Raw genomic sequence first — 24947 nt, forward strand, 5'->3', positions numbered from 1 at the left:
TGATACTTGTTTAAACTTAAATGTTAAAATGTTCCTCAATCACTTCTAAGTTAAAATAAAATTTTCAGTGGTCATATTTGCAACTTGTCATTACCTTTCTTTGTTAGTAGTATTAACAAATATATGAGGTGTATCTTTAAATTAGAAACTGCAAGAAAAACAGCTTAAGCTGGTGTGCTGTTCTTTTCCAGGTTTGTTTTAAGTTTTCAGATTGAGTGAATTAACTTGGATTGCACAAATTGAAGTGCTTGCTGTTGTTTCCTGTAAACTGAGCTGTGGAATGTAACAATTGTTGAATTGTCAAAAATAATGTCTTATCTCTCTTCTAGGAATTTGAAAAGACCTTGGATATTTTTAACATCACTTTAGCAAGGCAGCAAGCAGAAGTTGAGGTAAAATTGCATCATTTGAATGAGTGTATGAATAACTGAAACATAAGGTTGTGGAGATTTTAGGCAGACGCCTTTGAGCTATGGTGATTGAATTGTGTACAATCCAGTCTTTCAATTTTCCTTGTTCATGGTTTTTTATTATAAGGCATAGTTAGTTTTTCAGCTTGTAATTAAACAAAAATTAAATAACTCCATATGCTCTTCCTTCAAAATGAACTGAGCTTGGATAAATCCCTTTCTATTTCTGGTGGGAAAGATCTGTGTGGAGAATGTGGCCAAAGGATAATGGAAGTTAAATGGAAACACACCCAAAGCAGTCCCTCGTCACAGCAGCCTAGACTATTAGTTTATTCCTTTTTTTCATGAAACTGTGTTACATTGAGCAATCACCTGTACTATGTTGACTCTTTGAGAGGAGATGCAGTGTTTCTCTTTGCAAATGTTACTCAGAGTACAGCAAATGCAGAATACATTTAAGAAGATTAGTGCAATTAGGCAAGATAATGTGACTTGTGTAGTTCAACTAATTTGTTAGCCTTGGTTTTCCTAGGTTAATGTACTGCTTAGTTATACATACAGTGTCTGAGTGTTTTTCTAGGTCACTGAAGTGACATATTTGTAGTTTTTCTGAAATCTGTGATATTTCTCCATTAATAATTAAGGCACCTAAAAGTAAGCAGAAGGTGTAGTTTACAATCTGAAAGAAAGCAGTCATTAATAAACTTTATAAAGCTCAGTTACTGCTTGTGGCAGTGCTTGAAAGCAATTTGATTTTTTTTGTTGTTGTTTTAGTATGTGAAGCATATTTAATATAGTATAAATGCAATTGCTTCAGTCACAGATATTGTGCTGCTAACCTAAAACTCTGAAGAGGAATCTGTAAATTTGATTTTTCCTTCTATTTGTCTGTATGTACACCCCCATTTGAACGCTTGTGTTCCCATTATTCAGGCTCTAACAGAACCAGAAGAAACATTCATGACTGTTCGCCTTCAGTTTATCCAAACTGGAGTGCTTTTCAAGGGGTGGTGGAAGGTTTTGTTCTGGTTTAGTTCTCATTTGATTTTGTAGTGTATAGTTTGTCTTGGTTTTATCTTTTTCCTTCAACTTCCTTCCTTCCCCTGGTGTGATCATGCTGCTTACAAAGGTAAGGTCATATTGCATTCCTGAGTACCTTCAAATCCTGAGTTTTAAGATACATGTCTGTGACATTTAGAAGTAGGTTGCAAGAAAATGAATTTTCAGTTGTTTGGGCTTTTAGTTTTGCATTTGAAAAATGTTAGAAGTACATCTTGAAAGACGTGCTGGCTGATTATCTGAATATATTTAATAGTATTGAAAATCAGGTCACAGTGATTTTAAGTTGTGTTCTGTCTCCATCTATCTGTCAGGTTGCATCTGTTTTGTTGTTATCAGGTCATACCTTTGAAAAAGATTCAAAGGATTTAGAAGAGAAAAATCTACTACTGCTTCGGTATCCTGACAGTTAGCCTTAGGTCTGCCAGGTATTTAAAGGACCACCCATTAGATGTGGGCTTAGTAAAGCCAGGCCAATGATCCTGCTGTTTGTGAAGCTTCTCTGTTTCTTAAAAGCATACCCTAAGAGTTGACTTTCAAGGGCTTACTTTATCTAGACCTTGAAATCAAGCTCCTCAGAAATCACTTTCGTGATCACAGTGCTGATTTTCGGACAACTTTGTAACCAGAACTTTATATTCCAAACCTCAGACCTCTTCTGGATTAGGATTTACTTCAGTGAGAACGCAGGATAGAGTCATGGCATCATTAGGTTGGAAATGACCTGGAAGACCAAGTTCAACTATTAACAGAAAATTGCTATGTCTACCAGTAAACCATGTTCCAGAGCACCACATCTACATGCCTTTTAAATACTTCCAGGGGTACAGACTCCTCCACATCCCTGGGCAGCTTGTTGCTTTGCTTGGCAACCTTTCAGTGAAGATCCTTTTCCTTTTCCTAACAGCCAATATAAACCTTCCCTGGCACAACTTGAGGCTATTTCTGCATGTTCAGTTTGCTTGTTACTTGAGAGAAGTAACAAGAGGCTGACCTACCTGGCTACACCCATTTTTCAGGTAGTTCTCTCTTCTAGTCAAAATAGTTACCTTGCTGATTAAGCTTTAAGTCTATGACTGCATTGGTTACTTAACCAATGTAAATGGAGGAGAGGGAAAGTTCAAGAAGATTCTTCAGCAAATCTTTGTAGTTCCTATACTACACAGATTATTTTTTTTTCTTCATCGTTGCAGAAGTGGCTTTTGTCTGCAGTCTCTCTTTGCCTGGGCTCTGGTGCCTGTTTCTGCCTCAGACATGTGAAAGAGTCATAGCTTTAAACATCACTTATTCTCCATGGCAGTTGTCCTTCAGCACCAACCCCTCAGTATCCCAGAAATCTGTGATCTCACAGATTTAACCTTATTTTTTCTAAGGCCTGTCCATTTTTTATTTGGGTCATTCACTTTGTAACATCTGCTTGCTGATATGGTAGCCTTTATAAAGGTTAACCTTTATAAGCTTATAACCTTTATAAAGAGGACTTTTGAGGACTTCTTCAAGCTTCTTGTAGCTTTGTGTTGTTAGACTGACATTCTGCATCATCTCTCTGAGGTGAATCAATAGTATAAATCCAGAAGCCTTTACATTTTTGTGGTGAGTTCTGCCTTCCTTTGTCCAATAGGTGTGTAGGTATGACAAGTCCCTACAGAGGAGTGATTTATAGTCAGCTGTTTTTTTTCCTAATTGTGTTGCAGAATGCTGAGAAGGGATTCCTGTCTCACTTCCACTACAGTATCTTTAAATGTAGGGCTTATTTGCAAATGATTGTATTTTTTTGGATTGTATTAGTCACAAAGAAAGTTAGTTTGTGTGGATCACTATAGTTCTGAGAGCAAATTTGTCTCTTGGACTCACTTGATGTTTGTTTGCCATCCCCACGACAGACTTTCAGTGATCAATTTTGGATGTAGTCTACAATTCATTTGAGGACCCAGTGTTGGAATCATCACTGGCATCAGATAGGGCATCCACTAGTTGTGGAAATAATGAATGTGGGAGGAGGGAGGGCTTCCTTGCTATTTTAACTATATGTATCACATGCAGGAATAGTTAGAGTAAATACTGTATTATGAGAATAAATACTTTTTAAATTGCTTTGGGTATCCATCTTGGAATGAAAAATACAGGGCTAATGTAAAATTTGGCCTGTGATGGCTATTTAATTGCTTATATATGTATTTTAAATTATTTATAAAACCATTGCATATAACTTTGTGGTATTTTTTGATGAAAGCTGGAGAGAAAATCTGCTATGTAAGAAATGTTTATTGACCTTTTATATGCTCTGTTCTTTCTTAAAGGTGGTTGTTATTATGCAAATTAAAATTGGCCCAATAATGCACTGTGTACTTGAAAAAGTGACTAGAAGGGAAACTAAATAGAAACATTTTGTCTTTTTAATGCTTGTCTAATGATCTTTTGATATGTTAGAGTTGCTCTGGGTCTATATTTTTCTTAGGAAAATGAATAAAAAAGCATTAAGAAAATTACTTACCTGAGTATTTTTTAAATTTAAGGCAGCCAAGGCTGGATTGAAAATCTACAGACCAGGAGTAAAACAGGATGATGAAAATTCTGGTGGCTGGTTTAGCTGGATATGGAGCTGGTCGGGTGGAAAAAAGGATGAAAAAAGCCAAGAAGTAAAGGGTTCAAGTATGATAATTTACTGGTACTCTTTTTGTTACTAGGAATCTATTAGAGTCCTAGGTACTAGCAGTGGAACTTGTAATCAATTTATTACTGTATGCATTTTCTCTTAGCCTTTTCTTTTGCTTATATACTTATTAATTGCATGTAACAGAGGTTATACAATTGTACAACTCCTTCATAGTTCCTTCTGAGCTGTGTTTAATACAGTGGAAATTAATGGAATGTAAACAATTTTACTTGCATTCATTTTAAAATTTGCGTATTTCGTGAAATGTATGTTTGATATATGAGGCACCTAGTAAAGATTATGGAACATAGAAAGTTAATCACAAAGGCTGCTTCTGTTGTTAGCAAGATAAGAAATAGAATAGGTAAGGAAAAAATTATAAGAGCATTTTAAAGCATGCTTTAGATTTGCAAGACTTGGCTTTAAACCCAAGGGTATTTTCTTTCGCTAATTCAGGACAGTAATGTTGACAGTATCTACTCTGTATTGTAGAGCTACCAAGCACAGAAAAGTGTAGAACACTATTTGCATTTTTCAGATCTCTATACTCAGTTTAACTAACCTCTTGAATTGTGACAGGTCTTGAACAGCTGATGACACAGGAAGAGAAGGCTAAACTTTATGCAGCAATTGGATATAGTGAAACAGCTGTGGATCCAACCCTTCCGAAATCAGTAAGTCATAGCTGGCTGTATGGTATAGCTTCATCTACTAAAAAAATCTCCAAAGATGATAGGAAATCACTTTTAAATTACTTGAAGCTTTGTCTCTATATTTGAATATTGTTCTGATACCTTTTAATGAAATTACTGCATGCCAGTTTTCTGCATCCTTAGATGCAGTTTTAATATAGTGGTTACAAAGCTTACTTTTGGATATTCTTAAATAGTAAAGAATGAATTTTTACTTGCTCTAACAAGAATAGGATAATAAATGTAGTGTATTGTAGTTTAAATATTGAAGTATATTAATATATCATCTTACAATATTCAAAAGCTTTTTAAGAAAATGCAGTAGGGAATCTTAATAAAGGATCAGGAAGTGCACTGTAATCTAAAATATGAGTGATAGTAGATGAGGTAGAATAAGTGATTATATATTATATAAAGAAAGAGATGATTCAAGGATTGTACTGGGAAAGAGGAACATTTTGAACCATTCGGAAATGGTCTGATAAATCTTCTTATTGTGTGATACCAAGGATGATATGATGAGCTGCTTTCTTCCTCTGCATCAGAGGGTCTTTTTCACAAAATTTGGTAAAGATATAAAAGACTCATATTTGTGAGGATACTCTGCCTCTTTGTAGACTTTTACACCAGCTATGATACGAGCTATGCGCGAAAGCAGTAGTTTCAAACTTAGTTGCAGCTTTCATCTCTTCATAAATTGTATCAAGATGGATATTAATGTATTTTATACTCCTATGTTGTTTTTTTTGGCATGTCTAGTATGAAGCCATGAAGTTCTCTGTGAACTTATTAAGCATGTCGATATCAATAAGAGAAAACACGCAAGCTCCTCAGCTAATAGAATTTGCATTAACTGACTTGAGTACGGTATTTACCCAACGACCAGGTGCACAAGCAATAAGGTGAGCTTTCTCTATCAAACTGGTTTCGCCTCTCATGAAATGATGGTGATGACAACTAGTAGGCATTTTAAGACTGTGTTATGATATTTAAGTGTCATTCCTTTTGCAGTCTGGAGTGAAGTTGTTCTGCGGCTGAGGGATAAATCATGGATACTCTTCCCATGATTGAATTCTCTGCATCTCCAGAGCTTTTGGTTCCAATATGGATATGCTCCTTTTTTTTTATTTTCAGTTTGTCATTGTTATGTGCAAACAATTCAGTTACAAACTTGTTATTTGCTTTGAAAAGTGACTGTTAAGTTTCCTTTTGAAACTTAACCTGAGCAGGGTGATCTTGTAACCACTTCTTTGTGGGCATTTAACATGATGGAAAAGTTCTTGTGTTCCCAGTTCACTTTTGGATTTGTGGAAGAAAGATGTAACTGATGATTTTTCCTTTGTTTTATGCTCTCAGTAGGTGAGTGAAAAGCATCTAGTGAAATATTTCCATTTTATTTCAAATGCACTTAAAAATTCTGGGAGAAGGTAACCCTCCTCTTTTAAACCTTGTTCCCTCTACTTTGAGATGAGTATAATATATGTATAATATTAAGATACTATTGATCTTGATTAGCTGTATGTTGAATTTTTTCTAAGGTTTTGCATCTGTGTTTTCTGCTGGTACTCTCGTGCATCTAAATGGCCCTGACAATCCTATTGTACTAAGAAAAAGAGAAAAAATAATACATTTTTTACAGTAAAATATTTTTCTTAGAGTGTTGGGAGATAAAAAAATCTTCAACTGAGAGCTCTTGCAGAGGCGGATAGCATTTTGGTGGAAAAAAAAAATCCAAGATCCAAAAATTACTCTTGGAGTAATTAGGCGATTTATCTTTGTTTTTTTCATTTCTCTGTGCCAGAACCATTTTGTCTCTTCTGTATGTCTGTCTCCCACTATAAATACACCTTCTAATTCCTGAAGTCACACTAAAGTATTCTCATTTGAATTTTGCAACTTTGCAGAATCTCTTACCTGCCCTGACACCTGCCCTCATGAAAAGTGTATGAAGGAAATAAGTTAGATGCCCTATTGTATTTAGACAGGGGCAGCTAATAGACACAAAAGATAATGAAATGGAAAACAGATAACACAGGGATGTATGTATTAAATCCTTAGAATAAGCTGTTTATAGTTAAGGTAGGGTAGAAACATATTGTACTGGTTTATGTTTTATTTTTTTTTCCATCTAATTTTTTATACTCTTTCCATGTAATTGTACTTAGCCAGATGGATATTGCATCTGAACAGTCTGCTTACATTTCTGTACAGGTTTGAAACAAAAATTGCCTCACTTGAAGTTACAGGCGTGTCTCAAGAAAAGTGTACACCCCGTCTCCTGTCTTCTCGAACAGCCTATTCAGATGACAATACCTCACTTTTAAGCATAATGTTTGAGACTAATCCTTTGGATGAGAAAGCAGATCAGAGGATTAGAATAGAATCACAACCACTGGAAATAGTATATGATGCAGTAAGTAAATATTTGAATAAGTTATAAATTGTCAAAAATCCTACTTAATAGTAAATTTACTTTATTTTTTTAACAGATGACAGTAAATAACTTAGTGGATTTCTTTAGACCTCCAAAAGATGTACATTTAGAGCAATTGACATCGGCAACTCTGATGAAGCTTGAAGAATTCAGGGAAAAAACATCAACAGGCAAGTGCTGCATGCTCTTCTCACAGCACACTCATACAAATTTTAGTTTGTAGGAGTGCTGAGTGTATCTTTCTCTATGGAGATGTGTGCATCCAAGTCATAGCTTTCTAACACCTAAATAAGGTGTTTACCACCTGCTCAGTTAGCACTATTTGCTATCATAATTTCATCTACATGATGCTTCTTTAAGGAGTGTCTATAGCGGTTCAGAAGAAATATGAAGAGCATATGTACTTAGCATATGTACTTTTAGCATATGTACCTTCCTAACACACCACCTAAATAGTTGAATTATTCTATCTTATTGCAGTATGTTTATTCTAGGTATTGGATAATTTAATGTTTATATCTCTTTTAACTTTAACTATTTTTACTTGTAAAAATATTTGTAAAATATGCTCCAAAGCCATAGATAATCTTTCAGTATTTTTCACTCCATACAGAGTTAAAAGAGTTTGTTACATCTTCTGTTTTGTTCGTCTGGTATGTAGAAGGCCTTAGTTATTTAATACTCCTGAAATACTGATTCTGAGATATTAATCTTCTAAGTTAACCTCTGAAACCTTTTCAGATTTCTTGTTTCTCAGGAAATTATGCCTTTGTATAGATATTTTTGATTTGCTGACTTCCTTGATGAATACTGGTTTTGATTTGGATTGACTCAGTTCAAGGTCTATAAACTGTATTTATCTGCTTTCCAGCTCATCAGTTTTATAGCCGTTACACTAGTTTTAATTTCATCCTGCTTATCTCTAGAGATCTTGTATTTTAAGACAGGAATGTAAGTCCTGAGTACTGTGAAGACTGACACTGAGATCTGTGGACTTAATTTGTTCCAGTAAGGATGTCTGAGGCTTTGTAAATCAGAGATGTATCCAGCACAGTGTCCTGTTTCTGTGGATGGGAGTGGATGCAGAGGGGAGATATTATATATAAATTATTTTTAAAAGGAAAAAACAAGCAATGGATGTTTTCTTAAACCTCTTATAATTTCATAACCTATTAATAATTAAATTGTAAATATAAAAAAATCTGCATACTGAAGTGGTAAAGATTTTAAGAAAACTCAAGCAAAAAGTTTATTTGATTACTTCTATCAGGCTAGTATTGGGAGGGAAATCAAGCATCAATAGTATTTTTATTCATTAGTTCTTCTTTGAGTGAACTGTTTAATTAAGGACTAATATCAGATTAACTAGAATTATCGGCTTCCTTGTCTTTTCTTTCAGAAATTTCTTGAGCAATATTGACTATATTGATACAACAGTTCATTGTTGATTTCCGAGATGAAATTTTAAATTTGTTTTATATATAATATGCTTGGTTCTCTGCTCATTATCAGCAAAAATAGTGGTGTTGATCATAATTAATATTTTGTGAAAATACGAAATTGTCCTCTGTGTTTATTCCAGTTGAGCATATCATTACTGTAGAAGTATATCCAATACTGTTTATACCCTCACAAGAATGCCATGTTGTCCAGAGTAACCTAAAACCTTGTTCCAGTCACAAATGAAAAATTTGATGATAATGTCTCAAAATATGCAGTACACTGCTTGTAAAATCTTGTCTGAGTTTCAGAGAATTTCCAGTGAAAAAAGATTTCATCTGCAGAATATTCTGATGCAGGAGACTATGCTAAGCTCAGAGGTAGAATAAGAAAAGTAGAAACATAGAAGTATAATTAATATGTTCAGACCTACAGTCCTCAAGAATGAGTTCTTAACACTTTTCTTTGAAGCAATAGAAGGTAGCTGGAAAATATAGGGGAACTGTGAACTGCAAAATTGAAGGAACTTGGCACACTGGATTTTCAGCATTAAAAACATTAAAAAAGCTTGGTTTGCCAGAGCTCAGTTTATGGATTCTACTACATTTTTTCCCAAATAAAAGAAACGAGAAAATATTCACTTGACCTTTCTACATTACTCAAATTCAGCTAGCCAGTGCAAACTGATAAAATCCTGCTCTTCTTGTTACTCCAAGTTGTTTTGTCTTGCAAATCCTGAAATGTAGTTGTCATCCAGTGTTTTACTGACTAGCCTAGCTCTCCTCTGACAGGGCAACCTTTGATAATGTAGCAGATTTAATTGTTTTCTTACCAGTGGATGTGTTTACTGTCATGTTGTTATCTTCATAATTCATTGTCTCTACTTCTGTGGTCATCAGCTTGTTGTAAACAGTAGATATTTAATGAGTTGTGGCTACATCATAAGGCAATTTCCAGATCTAACTTGGAGCAATACCATTCACTCTTCAGCTGAGCGAAAAAGCAGAATTTGATCACAAATCTTATGAATGTCTGATTTTCCTAACTATTTGTATGATTTTTGAACTTAATTTTTGTAAGATCATATATTTGCATATCTTTGGTGTCTCAAGGAGGAGATGTTTGTCAGCATTTAGTGTAAACCTGTGTATCTCAGTATCAAAAAACACTAACAGTTTGGTTAGTGTAGCTGGATACTCAAAAATAAGAAATTCTAGAGCAATTAGATTTCTGAATCTATGGAACATAGTGGGTTAATGCAGTAATTTCAAAGTTGCAGTTCACATTCCAGTTCTTCTCTGATTTCATCTCTGCTCAGTGGGAAGTACTTTTGAGTTTGCGTATGTCACGTTGTTGTCTATACTTGCCAGCACTATTTCCTATCATCGTTTCATCTACTTGATGCTTCTTTAAGCACTGTCTATAATGAATGAAAGAAGAAATATGAAGAGCATATGTACCTCAGTTATTTAGCATATAGAGTTTGTTTAAAATTAGATCTGATTTTCTTTTTGTCACTTTCTCTTAATCCTACAGGTTCTGTATGAATTTCTTTTGTTTGTTTGTATTTAATAATTGTACTGTTTTTTCAGGATTGTTGTATATTATTGAAACCCAGAAAATTCTTGACCTCAAAATAAACCTCATGGCTTCATACATCATTGTTCCACAAAAAGGATTCTATGACCATACATCAAATTTACTACTGCTGGATCTTGGTAGCTTTAAAGTATGTATTTACGTAATAACGTAATTTACTGTAAATAATAATAATTCAGCTTTTTACCTGATTTACAGTTTCTTAATTTGAGTTTCATGGTCATGAACAGTACCATAGTACTTACTCTTACTCTTACAAGAGTAAGAGCACCTCTTGCAGTGTATTTATTAAGTATTTATTTTAAAGTGCTTTGTAGTCAAGGCAAAAGTTACTGAACTCTTCTCAGTGGATTTGTTCAGCGCAAAAGAATTGCTAGAAAATACCCCTTCCCTAGCCAGAAACTACTGTTGATACTTTGGACTGTTATGTGCAAAATGTCTAGTAATTTTTTACATTGCCTTACAATATAAAATAGTGAACTTCTTTGTTACATGATTAAAGGGTATTCTTGTTTTTCATATTATTATTACTTACCCTTTAATCACTGAATTTACTTTAAAATGAGGAAAGTAAACATACTGGCAATTTTTAATAATTTGGATGAGATTGGGGGTGTGTTTGAGATAATGATTTATTTTTTTGACTTTTCCCTTGCATGAGGTATGTAAAATTATAATTTACCACTATAAAAAAGGAATAGACTTTGAAATAAAATAGAAGAGACTTTATTATTAGCGGTCTTCTTCTTACTCAGTGATGAAGTTGTGTACTTCAGGATAAGTGATCTTACATGCATATAGGCAATTTACTTTTTATTTACTTGTATTTTGGGTAAAATTGGTTCTGCCACTTAGTATGTGTTAAGATTGCTGTCTGCTTTTTAGCAAAAATTTATTTCAAATCCTAAGATCTTGCTAATGAGAATAAGTTTTCTATGTAATTTCCACATAATTACTTCTGAACGTGTGATTTCAGCTTGAATTATAGAACAGTTTGGCTTGGAAGAGACCTTTAAAGGTCATTGAGTTTAACCTCGCTGCAATGAGCAGAGACATCTTTAACTAGATCAGGTTCCTCAGCCACCTGTCCATCCTGACCTTGAATGTTCCTGGGGTGGGCGTACACCTCCTCTCTGGACAAGTCGTGCCAGTGTCATACCACTTTCATTTTAAGAAAATTCCTTATATCTAGTCTATATCTACTCTTAGTTTTAAGGTGTTACCCCTTGAATTGTCAGACCAAGTCCTGGTAAAGTCTGTTACCATCTTTCTTTTTGGCCCACTCTAAATACTGAAAGGCTGCTGAAAAGTCTCCCCAGAGCCTTCTCTTCTTCAGGCTGAACAGCAACAGCTCTCTCTGCCTTTTTCTTAGAGGAGATGTGTTCTGCTCCCTTGGCTACAGGACTTGTGCTCCAGATCCCTTCCTAGCCCTTTTGCCCTTCTCAGGACATATTCCAGCACCCTAATGTCTGTGTTGCTGTGCGGAACCCCAAATAAAGTATAGTATTCAAGCTGCAGCCTCACCAGTGCCAAGTACAGGGGAACGAACAATCCCTCCCCTTGTTCTGCTGGCCACACTATTGCTTTTGGCCACCTGGGTACTCACTGGCTCTCATTCAGATGGCTGTCAGTCAGCCTGACCTGCTGCTCTCCTCCCTGTGCTATGTCACTAAGCAGAGGGATTCTCTGCTTAGGCACACCTCCCACAGGTGTGCACACTGCTGCTGTCTGGTGTTGGCATAAGAGTCAGACACATCCTGCAGCCTGGCACCTGGGTGGCAGCATGTTCCCACCAGAGCTCTGATTAGGTGCATCAGTCGTGCTAATGATTTGGTAATGGGCTGCTGCAGTCCAACTGCGGGTCTGTGCAATAGGTCATGTTTAAATAGAATGTGTTGGATTGCTTCAGAAAGTAGAATTAGTGAAGAAGCTTACTCTGTGGATTCAGTGACAGATAATTTCACTAGCTCTTCTGAGTATTAGTCATTTGTAGGCAGTTTGTAGGGTTGGTGCTTTGTAGTTGTTTGTGTGCTTGAAACAGCCTCCTAATGGCCTACTTCCTTTCCACCCCATACAAGATTACTCTTGGAAGTGTTACATAGAAGAACACATTTCAAATGTAGACTTCAGTGTGTGTGGCATTTTTTTCCTGAAGTGGATGAAATTTTTGTAGTGAATGTGACTCCTAGGTTGGTTCCTCTGATTTAATAGAATTTAGAAATACCATGAGAAAATACCAGAGAAAATTTAGTTGCCTCTCAGGATATGATTAGTAGTTCTGTATTCACTTCTACTGACATATGCTTAAGTGAGAGGTAGGTCGTTTGTTGCATGAGAATGTTTAACACAAAACAAACAATCTTTTCCCTCAGTTGCATACTGGAAAAGATCAAGCCCCAGGAGGAAAAATGGCATGTAAAATTAAAACTGTGCCTCAGTAGATAAATAGGGTTATTAATTTAGTAATTCTGAATTTGCATCTCCAAGTTATTTTTAACGTAAAAGTTACAATGGACTTAGAGTCCAGCAGTACTGAAAAATAAATTCTGTGTCTTAGATGCTAGTTTTTCAACCTCTTTTAGTTCCTTTGAATATTGCCTGGGTTTGACAAAACCAAATATGAATACAAAATTATTAGACGTGTAAGGATGAGGACAGACACATTTCATCAGAGATGAACATCAGGGAGGATACATACAAATGTGAAATACCAGAGAAGTATGGGTGTCCCAGAGCTGAATCAAAGGACTATTGACTGATACTAAAGGAAAGACATTGATGATGAACAGTCCAAATCATCTTTTCCTCTCTAATGTGTCACAGCTGGATTCAACAGAGTTCAGAAATACCTTTCACGTGTCTGAGTTGCTTAATGCAGTAATATTTTATATATAAAAATTCTGAATGATTATTCTACTGATTAAAAAGGGTTTGAGATTTTATACTTTGGAGTATAAGTCACTTATTGAAGAAAATTATTCTGTACATAGTATATAATATATTTTAATTTGCTTTTTGTTCCTTTCTTTGTGGAAGAAATGGTGTTAATACTCTGATTTTTGTTTTGGTGCAGTCTAGAAATTTTAGATATTTGCTGTGCTGTGACAGTTGTAAGACTGTGGTCTACAGTGAGGACTGATTCATTTGTTATGGTAGGAACAAGTATTTGTAGAATTAGTGCCCTGAATATTTCTGAAATTGATTTATACTTTTTTTTTTACGTTTTTAAAGATGGCAAGCAAAAGTCGTTCTGATTTATCAAAAATCAAAGCAGGGAAAACCTCAATTGAAGATATAATGTCCAGAGCTTATGACAGTTTTGATGTCCAGCTCAGTAGCATGCAGTTACTGTACAGCAAACATGGTAAGTATTCATGAAAGTAATCTTGCTTTATATGACTGAATGTCATATAAATGTGATAGTGGTTGTGCCTCATATTTGTAGCTGAAGCAGTGGAGAATCTTTTGGAATGTACTTCTCCAAACGTAAGTGTTCTAAATTCAGTACTATCAACATACGATGAATTTCCAAAACATACCTTTAGGACTTCAGTTCCAATTTTAGCAAATTCATAATAAAATTCCTTTTGTTGAATACAGCTCATTTGATTTGTTGCATAGTGAGTGTAAGACTGTAATTACTTTGTTTATGGTATTTTCCTTCAGTGCCTTTGCTTTTCTCCAGACTTAAAGCAGAATCCACAAGTAGTTGTAGGTTTGATCATTGTTTTGAGGGTAAGGAAAGAATGTGAATTGAACTACTTCAATAAGGTATCAAAGGAAACTTTAGTATTTTGGGAACTAGCAACATAGAGTCAATCATAGACTTTTTAATAATTTAATTCCTAATCTTTTGGGTTTAATTCAATTTAATGATTTAACTCTCCAGGGTAGAATACAGAGCCTAAACTCCCAGTACTACACATGTTAAGAATTGGGTCCTGGGAAGTCTACCCCATGGATGCTGTAGCTGTGAAGATGAGAGTAGGAGAAATTATTAATTAGTCTTGTATGTCCGAAGTTCAGGTGTATAAATACATCTGTTGATAGAACTATAAAAGAGATCGTGGCACCTGAATTTTTAGGAATATGTACTAATATCAGATACTTGAATTCTGTGATGTGTACTGAGAAGGAATCTCTTTCAGTATTTAAAGTAGGTTTTCTCTGCTTTTGTAGATGAGAACTGGCGAGAAGCTCGGAAACTGAAAAACTCATCTCAGTGTATCTTGCAGCCCTTGGATGTAAACCTGGAATTTAGCAGGGCTATGGTTGTTACAGATGCAAGAATGCCCAGGTATGTATTTTCCAAATTTTGAAATTTTATGGTAAACTACTTTTATGAGGGGAAAAAGAGGAAAAAATAAGGATCTGGTTATACCTGTGCACTTTCGCATTGGCTGTATTTAAATATTGAAAGTAAAATACGTTTATCTAGAAAAATAGAAAATAAATTAAAATAAGTTTTCAGATACCAAAGAGGTGATAGAATATTGCAGTAGTATGCTTAAAATATTTAAAGATTTTTATTAAAGATAATTAAGATATTACTACCTCTTCTAATTCAGTCTTCCTAATAGCTGCATTTCAGTTCTCATTGAAAATACCAAGGAGCTAAAAATCTGAATTTAAAATCAGTTCTATAAATACCAAAAATATTTTGAAAAATAATGGGCTGTCATACTCCCTCTCTTGTAACTTGGCTTAGTGTTCTAGTTAGTTTACCTGCTGTGGAAACAGTTCTTAATGCCTTGCATTTCCACTTAGGGTTGTTTAGTGAAATCTTTTTAGTTATAGAAATTGTACCAATCAGAAGAAAATAATTAGTATTGTTTATAACGATCAGTGATTGCATGATATACTGCTGCCACCTTCTGGAAACCTGGGAGGCCAGATTTTGAATTTTGATGCTTACAAAACATCTTAATGTTTTCCCTCCTTACTTTTTCTCTGTTGAAGACAGTCAAATAAGGGGAATGCAATTCACAGGAATCTTCTTATGTTAGAAAATGAGATTTCATTTCTATGGTCATATAACAGAATGACATAATTTTAATGTAGGTTTGCAATTCACATCTCTCAAAAATTACACTGGTGTAACTTGGATTAAGGAGAGTCTTCTCTTAATGTGTACATGTCCTGCAGTATTGCAGTACTACCTGTCTGACTGTCTTGGCTACCTTATGTACTTTGGCAGTTCATGTGTCAAACAGATTCTGGAAAATTCCTGCGTAATTTTTCTCTATGTCACATTGGGCACAAATGATGAATGTTAAATGTAGCTTTTGTGTCAGCAAGAATCCCCTAAACTTTACTAAAAATTTTAGCATAGTTGAATAGGGTTAAGTATATAGTTTAGTTGAATATTATGCTCACATCAGTTACATATATATGTATATATAAAAATATATTTTGAATGTACATGTATCTGTTCCTTTATATTTCAGTTTTTATAAGCATACTGTCATGTAAACCCAATATTATATTTTTCCGGAGTTTTTAAATTAATATTTGGAACTGCCTGCATAGAACAGCATAGTTCTGTTGAGAAAAATGAGTGGAAAGATGTTGCTTTTACAGCAAAACCTTGCACCAGAATTGTTGTTTAACGTAGTAGATGTTTACAAATTAGTTCTTAGTTTGGAAGCCCCCTGCTTTATATTTAGTCATCTGAAAAGCAAATGATTGGGTGTCTCTATTTTTGATTCTTTGATTTTATGTCTTTCAATGACCATTAAACTCATTTGAATTCCTTGCAATTTTCTTGTTCAAAACAGTAATGAATTTACTAGGCTTTGTCCTGACTTTGTTTAGAAAGGCACATTTCTATATTGCTGCCTTGAGGAGAATACTAATTTAGGTAATTTTGGTAATGACTGCTGTATCAAAGGACTTTCGATGTTCATCTCTGTTATCATCTACTTATACTTCCTAATCATTAAAATAGACTTTCATTCTGGTTGGATGTGAATATCTGCATTTGTTTCATTTCTGGTAATAGGATGCTCCTTATTAAATATCTAGACTACTGCTGTAGTGGGCTTAACTATACATGAGTTCTAGGAAGTATTCTGTATTCTTTTTTTGATCTTTTGAGCCCTAAACATTCACATGCAAAAAACATCTCCGCCTTCTCTGTTCTGTAAAAGCTCAGTTATGTGATTTATTGTAAGTAATTAAATTAAATGCATGAACATGAGGGGGCAATTTCTGATTGTAAGGAAACTGTGCTTTACGTAACCAAACTGGAAGTGGTTAACAGTAGTATTTGTAGTCCTGATCCACAAGACTTTGTAGCAAATGGAATATCAATGACACTACTAAGTGGATAGTTGCTGATTAAGTAACTTTTCTGTGTGCAACAGAAGAGTTGCATATATATATATATATATATATATATATATATATATATATATAAAAATATATCTATGTATAAACACATAATACATGCAATGGTTAGATGAAGAATTTTTGGACCCAGAGGACTTCAGTGTTTTTCAGAAGAAAAATAATGTGAAGTTTGATTGAAATAATTTTAAGATTAATTAACTGTGAAACTTTTGATGTTGTTCTTCAAAAAATAGGTTCAAACTGTCAGGACAGTTGCCTTTACTGTCTATCCAAATATCAGACCAGAAGGTGACAAGTATCTTGGAGCTAATTGATAGCATTCCTAAGCCAGAAAGTGTGCCTGCTACCAGTTCTCCTCCAAAAATGACTGAGGTAAGATTTTTAAGAGATTTCATTAAAAACTATCAGAAAACTGTAAAAAAAAAAAAAAACCAGAAAAAAACCTTCTTGATATTAGCATTCCAGTTTTGAAAGGTTCACAAAAAAGTGATGAACAAATGTTGACTTCATGCCTCTTGAAAAATTTAGCTTTTTCTCTAAAGCTGTAGAAAATTTTCTTGCTGTTGAGTTAGTTTATTGTCAGAGTTTTACTATTATGGGAATTAATTAGTAGTTCATAATAATCTTGACTAATAAGCATACTCAGTTTTGTTGAGGATTCGTTTAATTGTACCTTCAAATGTATCATAATGCTGCAGAATTTAGATTCAGCTATTTTGTTTAGTGAAGAAAACATTAAAATGCTGGAATTTTTGAAGTTCAAGTATTATGTCATGTTATATGAGAGTTTCAAAAGCCAAACAATAAATACTCACTATCTGTTTTATAAACAATGCATGCCTGGTAAAAGTAGTAGTTTTTTTTCAGCTGATCTCAATGCTTTTCCCGTTTCAAGTCCTTTACACAGTATAGCTCAGGGGTGGAAGTTTTCCCTTGCACTTGTATCAGTTAGGAGTTTGGAGAGTGGTTCTTGCTCTTTCGCCACCCCCTTTCCTTGGTGAAAATGGTTTGGCTCACTGTTTTATAAATTCTTCTAAACAGAAGTTTGTCCCCTTCTTATTTTTCCTGAAAAATATATTTCACCTTTTGAGCTGTTCTTAACAAAACTAGGAGATTAACTCATAGTTACTAATTTTTGACATGACTAGTCTTTGTGATCTGGCTATGTTTAATGTATGTGTAATGCAGTCCTATTATTAGAATGTATGTAAACTCTTTTAAAAGTCAAAACCAAAATTTTCCTCTCTGTTTTTCTGTCATTTGTAAATACTTCTAACAATGTTATTTAGTACCTCATGAACTTGATCCTACAGAAATAGTGGTCATCTTCGTATTTGGGTTTTTTTTTTAGATTATTTGATAATTATCTTTCCATCTTTGTACAAATTATTCTGCACTGTTCTGGAAGGCTGTTACTGCAGTTTGGTATTTTCTGTGGGCTATATTAGCGTAATATTTATTAACAGTTAATGCAGCAATTTGACATGCATACCTATTGAAAGTATGTATACAGTGAAGAGCACTTTTCTTCATGTGGTTCTTGCCATCTCTTTAGTGATGCCATTTAAATTTTAGCTAATTCTGACTTAATGGTATACTAATAGTATACCCAGCCAAAGCCACCTTAGTCTCTGTTGTTTTGTGCAACAAATCACAAACTAACTTTTTTTGAGGGTAGATATTGGGACTTTACTTTTACAAGAATAGAATTTGCATGTATAAGATGCACATTGTCCTCTGCTTTATAGCACTGACTATACTTGAATTTAATTATAGAATTTAACTGTTAAGTCTCAAGTATTTTAAGTGACCTCGAAGTAATTAGTATTGCCTGTATATTAGTTGTGATATACAGTAGATGAGGTGAGGAAAGACTGTGGACCAAGTATAAATATGTTTGTGTTATATGTGAATCCAGATCAAAACTTAGGCTTAGACCTGTTTGCTCAAGCTTCTATTTACTTCAGAACATGACAGACTTTAATTGCTGGTAATTCAGTTAATTTGAGTGGATTTTGGGCTTTGATGGTGGCAGATATACTGCCATGCTTTCATCCTTACAACTGTAATTCTTCTGGACTTTGTTAACATCCCATAATTTCTGAACTGAAAATAACGTGAAATCCTTTGTCAGAGGGCTGTTTTCTTTGTTACATTCTGAGTTAGTGGTGGAAGTGATCTTGAGCTGTGAAAACAGAAGACATTTTGGAACAGATCCTTCTACATTTTTGCACTCAGCATTTTAGTCCAAGAATACACTTCAGTGTATAAGTTCATTTTTCAAGATTTGTACTATGAAGTCAAATTTCATTTCTTTGTCCTTGTTTTCATAGAATGTGGAAGTGTTACGGATGAGACATTTTCACGTATTTCTTAAATACTTAGTCTATTTATTACATGTATATCTCCAGCTGGGGGTTTATGTGCAAATCGCAAACAGGACGGGACTGCTGAGGAACGTGCCTTGAGCTGTTTTGTTTTTCAGCATCAGTCTCATTACATGGTTATGACAATGGGAAGATGCCATCAGCTCACATCCCAGGCAACAGACCAAGAACTTAATTTACAACATACTTCATAAGTTTTTTGACCAATCACTCAAAGCAAAAGCACATTGACAGTAGTTCTATCCAACCACTGTAAGCACACGTACCTTTGGTTAAATCAATGCCTGCTTGTTTTGAATACAATACCTGCTTGTAAGGCTTAAAACACAATGCAAGAGCTCCATTATTAAGCTTAAAACTTCCTAATATCTTGCTAGATAAACTTTTCTGTAGCTTAGGGAGTTATTCTAGACAGGGGTTAATGCACAGACCATTGTTCTATTTGTCTTTGCTTTTCTACTTTGTAAATAATTTTTCTGCTGATCTATCTCATGGCTACTGCTTAGCTCCAGTCACATTTCTGCTGTCTCTGAGGCCTGCCTTTTGCAGCTTTCCCCAAACCCTCTGATTTTGTGGATTTCCACACTTGTAGACATGAATATATTCAAAAAAATCAGATTATATAGGCTGGAGACAGAGATGTGGGAATGTTGAGCGTGAAATGAAAAATGTAGCCTTGGAAACAATATTCAAGATGTTTCTTGTTGCCATAATGTATCGATTTGATACTGTGGTGTTGTGAATAATTGTCTGAGCCTGAACTTTGAAAATTGCAGTAACAAGGGAGAGGAGAAGATGTGGTGGTGCAGGGAAAGACCTGTTTTAAACTGTGCAGTCCAGAGCCAAAGGCACTCAAGAAGAAAGGGCACACAGTGCACAGTGCTCTTACTTTGATACTCTGTGCAAGGCACATCTATAATACATGTGCATGCGGAACTTGCAGGTGAGAATTCCTTACAAACTCAGATTGCTGAGATTGCTTTCTGAGACTTGATGATAACTAAATCATTTGGATATTTTTACTAAGAGCATTTAATTCTATCATATATGAAACCACGTAGAGTGGAAGATTCCTGTTCTAGAGTGCACTCTAGTGGCATTTCACATATTTTCAGTTACTACTCTGAGTTGTGCCTAACTGCATTTCACAGTTGAAGACTCAGAATCATAGATTATCCTGATGTGGAAAGGACCCACAAGGATCGTCGAAGTCTGATTCCTGGCCCTGCACAGGACCATCCCTAGGACTCAACACCATATACTGCAGAGCATTGTCTAAACACTTTTTGAACTCTGTCCAGCTGGTGCTGTGACCACTTCCCTGAGGAGCTGTTCCAGTGCTCAACCACTTTCTTGGAAAGAGACCTTTTCGTAGTGTAAACCTCCCTGACACCGCTTCATGCTGTTCCCTCGAGTCCTGTCACTGGTTCCCAGAGGGAAGGGATCAGTTTCAGCCCCTCTGCTTCCTCTTGTCAGAAAGTTGAAGAGTACTGTGAGGCCTCCTCTCAGTATTTTACTGGTTGTTTTTTTCCCCTTATGTCTGAAGCAGTGCAATTCAATGAGGCGAAGTGCTAGATTCCACACTTGGGTCACAACAACCCCAAGCAGTGCTACAGGCTGGGGACGGAGTTCCTGGAAAGCTGTCCAGCAGATAAGGAGCTGGGGGTGCTGGTTGACTGGCAGCTGAACGTGAGGCAGTGTGTGCCCAGGTGGCCAATAATGCCAAGGACATCCTGGCCTGTACCAGCAATATTGTGGCCAGCAGGACCAAGGCAGTGATTATCCCCCTGTCCCTTGACACTGGTGGGCCCTCACCTTGAATCCTGTGCTCAGTTTTGGGCTCCTCATGAGCCTCCTCATGAGAAAGGCTGAGGTGCTGGTCTTTTCTCCCAAGCAGAAAGTGCCAGGATAAGAGTAAATGGCCTCAGATTGCTTCAGAGGAGGTTTAGATAGGATATTAGGAAAATTTTTTCACCAAAATGATTGTCAATCATTGGAACAGGCTGCCCGGTGGATGAGTCACCATCCCTGCAGCTATTTAAAAGGCTTGTAGATGTGGCTTGCCACAAAACTACATCTCTTGCAGTGCTAGGTTTATAGTTGGACTTGGTGATCTGAAGGGTCTTTTCTAACCAAAATGTTTCTATGTTTCTGTGAAATAGAAAGCAGTCCTGTCTGCTCTAATGTTTTGTGTATCTCTTTTTTCCCCACCCAGCACTTGTGTTAGTTTTGTAAAGAGCTGTTGATCTTTATTGTTCTCTGAAGTTGCTGTATTGTAGTCCTTTGAGGGACTAGGTTTTGTCTTTTATAATTTTTCATATCATGTGCCATTTCTAACCATCTTTTGGTCTGTGAAGTTGAATGTTTGAACCTCCTGTGTTTTGTAGTGTGTTCTCTCTAGTTAGATGGAAGTGCAAAAGTTGCTGCTTCTACCTATTTTAGGCCTCGTTTCTCCTCATCCTTATAATTTTAGTAATGTGTTTAATTTTATTGAATTGCACTTAAGCTAAGTTGTAAATTGCACTTTCCCTAAGTTGTAAAACTTGGATGCAGTATATATGCATGCAGTAACATGACCAATAAATACAAGACAAATTTTTAAATCTCCTGTTTCAGGCTACACTGTCCCCTGTGCTTCCAGCACCACATTCGTCTCAAGGCGTGTATTCTGTTTTGGATCTTCATTCATTTCCTGAGTCAGGTAGTATAATCTGTTTTAAGGTCTTGCTTAAGAAGTGGGTCAAGCCAAGAAGTTTTTGAGTTCTTTGAATTAATTTATTATTCTTACTGTAAGCAAGGATATGGGGCTTTGTTTCAAGTTCTTGAGGACTGAGTAGTGTTATATTCTGTTTAGCTTATAATTGATGCTGTACAAACTACTTGTAGCAATGTACTACATATAGCAATATATATGTATATACTGCTATATACAGCAGTAAAATTCTGTATTCTTGTTTTTGTCATTCCCTTCCTGAGGGTATAGCAAGAAAATTTTGTTTGGTATGGTGGGTTTATTTTTGTCGGCATAAGTTATTATTGCAAATCTGTATTCAGGGCATTTGAAGTAATATGAACTTTTTAGCTTTAGCATGTACTTAGTCCTCTGATGATGGTTTTAGTTATTTTCTTGTGGTGAAGGATTTCTCTCTTATTTAGGTGGATTTGTTTAAATTACAAGGTAGGGAAATGATAACCATTAGAAACTGCTTTGTTTTTATAAACAAACATTTTGGTTTGTATTGGATAAAGCAGAAGATTGGCTGTGGGAGAACCAGTTGTGTTCAACACTTCCTTGCTGTTCAAAACAGCTTAGCTAGATCCTAATATTTCACCTAGTAGTTACATTAGAAAAATAATCAAACATATCAGTATTATTTCAGTATCAGTTATGTTTGTGATGCCAAAACACTCAACTGGAGAAACAGACGACTACTACTTTCTCAAGTTAATGTTTTTTGTGGTTAGCAAACACTAGCAAAATTATCGGCGAAGTTACTATGTCTGTTTCATAGCTTTAAATTCAGTGTGTATGCAGTATGTGTAAAAATATGTGTTTGTGCATCTTCATCTGTTTTAATATAAACTCCTTTAAGAGTCATGTCTTTCAGTTCTTAAAAACTAGGCTGAAGTGAGAATGCATGCTGGTAACAAGTAATTTGAGAAAGTAATAGCTAGATTAAATTGGAATCAAGTCTGATTTTTAATCGAGTCCATACTATACATACAGTTATACAGTCCTTTTAAGTGATTTATGTTAATTCTCTATCTTTACTCTCTAAAATCTCAGAGCTGTTTTTAAGCTTTACAAAATACTTCATGTTATTTGTTGAGTTTTTTTAGAAGGATATTTCTTCCACAATTAACTTATACTTGAGTGTTTATGTTTTTAGATGAAGACGACCTTCACAAGACAGTGTAATCTATTTATCCTGGTTATATTTCTGCACTAATGTAAAGTGAATTAAAAGCTTGATAGTTCTTAGGAGTCTCTCTGAAATGGGAGATCTACAGCAGCAAGAAATCCCAAGTAGTGTGGCTGATACTGAGGCCATGGCTCCTGTACTGTCAACAGCAGTCTGATCAGCAGATGAGTTAAGCTGTTAGGTCACACCAAGGCAAGACAAAGCATCGATTGTGCTGTCTTTTGCAAAGCCAGAAGTAAGAGAATGCTGAAAGGAATTAGCTAATGAGATCTGAAGTTTATGATGACATAATGGAGGCAGCTGTAGGTTTGGTGTAAAGTTGTGGAGGCTGGAATACGGATGGTTATGGAAACAGATTTTATTGCTAGTTGTCAGCTAGTTACTTGTATATTTAAGCTTTTATGGATGTAGATGTAAAAACTCTAGGTTACAATACTGTAAAATATTGGTTGTGTAAACTGCATATGTAATGATGTTGTGAATTAATCCTTAGAATCAGAAGAAGAATTTTATGATGCACTAAGCAGTCCTGTGGAAGATGTGCCATTTTTTGAAGTCTCATCTAGCCCCCTCAAGCAGACTGTCAGTACAAGGCGAAAAAATCTACACAAACAAGAATCTCTGAAAAATATGACAGATTTCCAACTAAAGTTTGAAGTAGCTCAGGTAAAATTACTTTTAAAAATTTCCCTGAAGCACAGCAGGACTGTATTTTTTTTCCATGTCTGTTGTGTTTATAATTTCCTATGCACAGAGATACTCATTCCCCATTTTTCCCTAAAACTATTATGCAGAGTTTTTTCCAGAAAAACTCTGGATATGGAATAATTGTGCTTCTGTATTCTTGTCATCACTGAAGTGCTTTGGTTTATCCACTTGATTTCCCAACTCACTTTGTCACTGAATTTTCTTTACCTATGTTTCAGAAATCACATTACATCTTTGTTTTAGCTAAATAGGCGCTTGTGGCTTTTTTTTCCAGATACTGCTGTGGTCAATGGGAAAACTTCATTAATGTTTTATGTTGTAACAAGCACCTTATTTTTCTGTCCTAGTTTTTCCCAGATGCTGTTGTCCACACATGTAAATCTATAACACTTTCATTATGAAGAGTTTTCTGTATTCTTGCTGTTTCAGGCTTAGGGGGGAAAAAAGAGTACTTTATCCAAATGCAAGAATCCCTGCTAACTGTATCAGTTCTAGTAAAAGAGGTGACTTATTAACACTATCATTAACTTTGTCATTAGATGATCATGGCTATGGGACTGTTATTCTTGAAACTCAGTGTATTTTACTTTACATTTATTTTAAAAATAAATCATACCAATCCAGTTAACTTTACAAATTTTGTTTTATGCTAGGGCTTACAGAATGTCTTCAACACCCCACAGCTAGCTTTTAGCATACTGTATATTACACCTTTACTTCTAATAAAGCTGAAATGTAGTGTTTACATGATGACATGACCTTATTTAGAACTGCTAGTATAAAACAAGGATGCTATGTTTTACCTTATTTAATAATAACAACTAAGTTACAATCTTTAAGAAAAATTAATTTGGGACTCTATTAGAAATCACTTCTGTTGTCCTCAAAGTTTAAAATCGCTTACTGGATTTTGTTTTGATTTTCCTTATTTGTAGTCAGCATTCCATGGAAAGGAAGAATACATATATTTGTTTGGTTGTCAAAATCAGATCCAACAGCCCAGCTACATATTTATTTAACAACACTATTGTCATGCATTGGTGAAAATGTAGTAAATCCTCTTGCCAGACATTCAGCTTGGGAATCTAACTCTTAAAAGAATTCAGAGAAATTCCAGTGAAAGTCGCACTTTGTGTTGACCGAAAATCTAGTTTTGACTGTATTGAATATTGCTGAGTGCTGTACAGATTTTTTTTTAATAATAGTTTTTGTGACTGTTACTTTGGTATTACATACATGCATGTTTGAAGTTTTTGTTACAATAGCAGCAACCGGTACTACTTGTTGA

The 24947-nt window shown here is 35.1% G+C and overlaps 1 protein-coding gene across 5 annotated transcripts in view; it reads left to right on the forward strand.

Moving 5' to 3' along the window:
- The window catches only part of VPS13A (vacuolar protein sorting 13 homolog A), a 109681-nt gene that overhangs the window by 16617 nt on the left and 68117 nt on the right, over window positions 1-24947 (forward strand). For all 5 annotated transcript variants that reach the window (XM_064736814.1, XM_064736813.1, XM_064736815.1 and 2 more), the window contains exons 14-25: window positions 330-392; window positions 3986-4121; window positions 4705-4799; window positions 5577-5719; window positions 7029-7230; window positions 7307-7421; window positions 10284-10420; window positions 13522-13654; window positions 14470-14587; window positions 16875-17013; window positions 21645-21729; window positions 23445-23617. In XM_064736814.1, coding sequence (XP_064592884.1) covers window positions 330-392; window positions 3986-4121; window positions 4705-4799; window positions 5577-5719; window positions 7029-7230; window positions 7307-7421; window positions 10284-10420; window positions 13522-13654; window positions 14470-14587; window positions 16875-17013; window positions 21645-21729; window positions 23445-23617 — 1539 coding nt within the window. The remainder of the gene's footprint in view (window positions 1-329; window positions 393-3985; window positions 4122-4704; window positions 4800-5576; window positions 5720-7028; window positions 7231-7306; window positions 7422-10283; window positions 10421-13521; window positions 13655-14469; window positions 14588-16874; window positions 17014-21644; window positions 21730-23444; window positions 23618-24947) is intronic.

This window comes from Zonotrichia leucophrys, chromosome Z (assembly GCF_028769735.1).
Source record: "Zonotrichia leucophrys gambelii isolate GWCS_2022_RI chromosome Z, RI_Zleu_2.0, whole genome shotgun sequence".
Lineage (NCBI taxonomy): Eukaryota > Metazoa > Chordata > Aves > Passeriformes > Passerellidae > Zonotrichia > Zonotrichia leucophrys.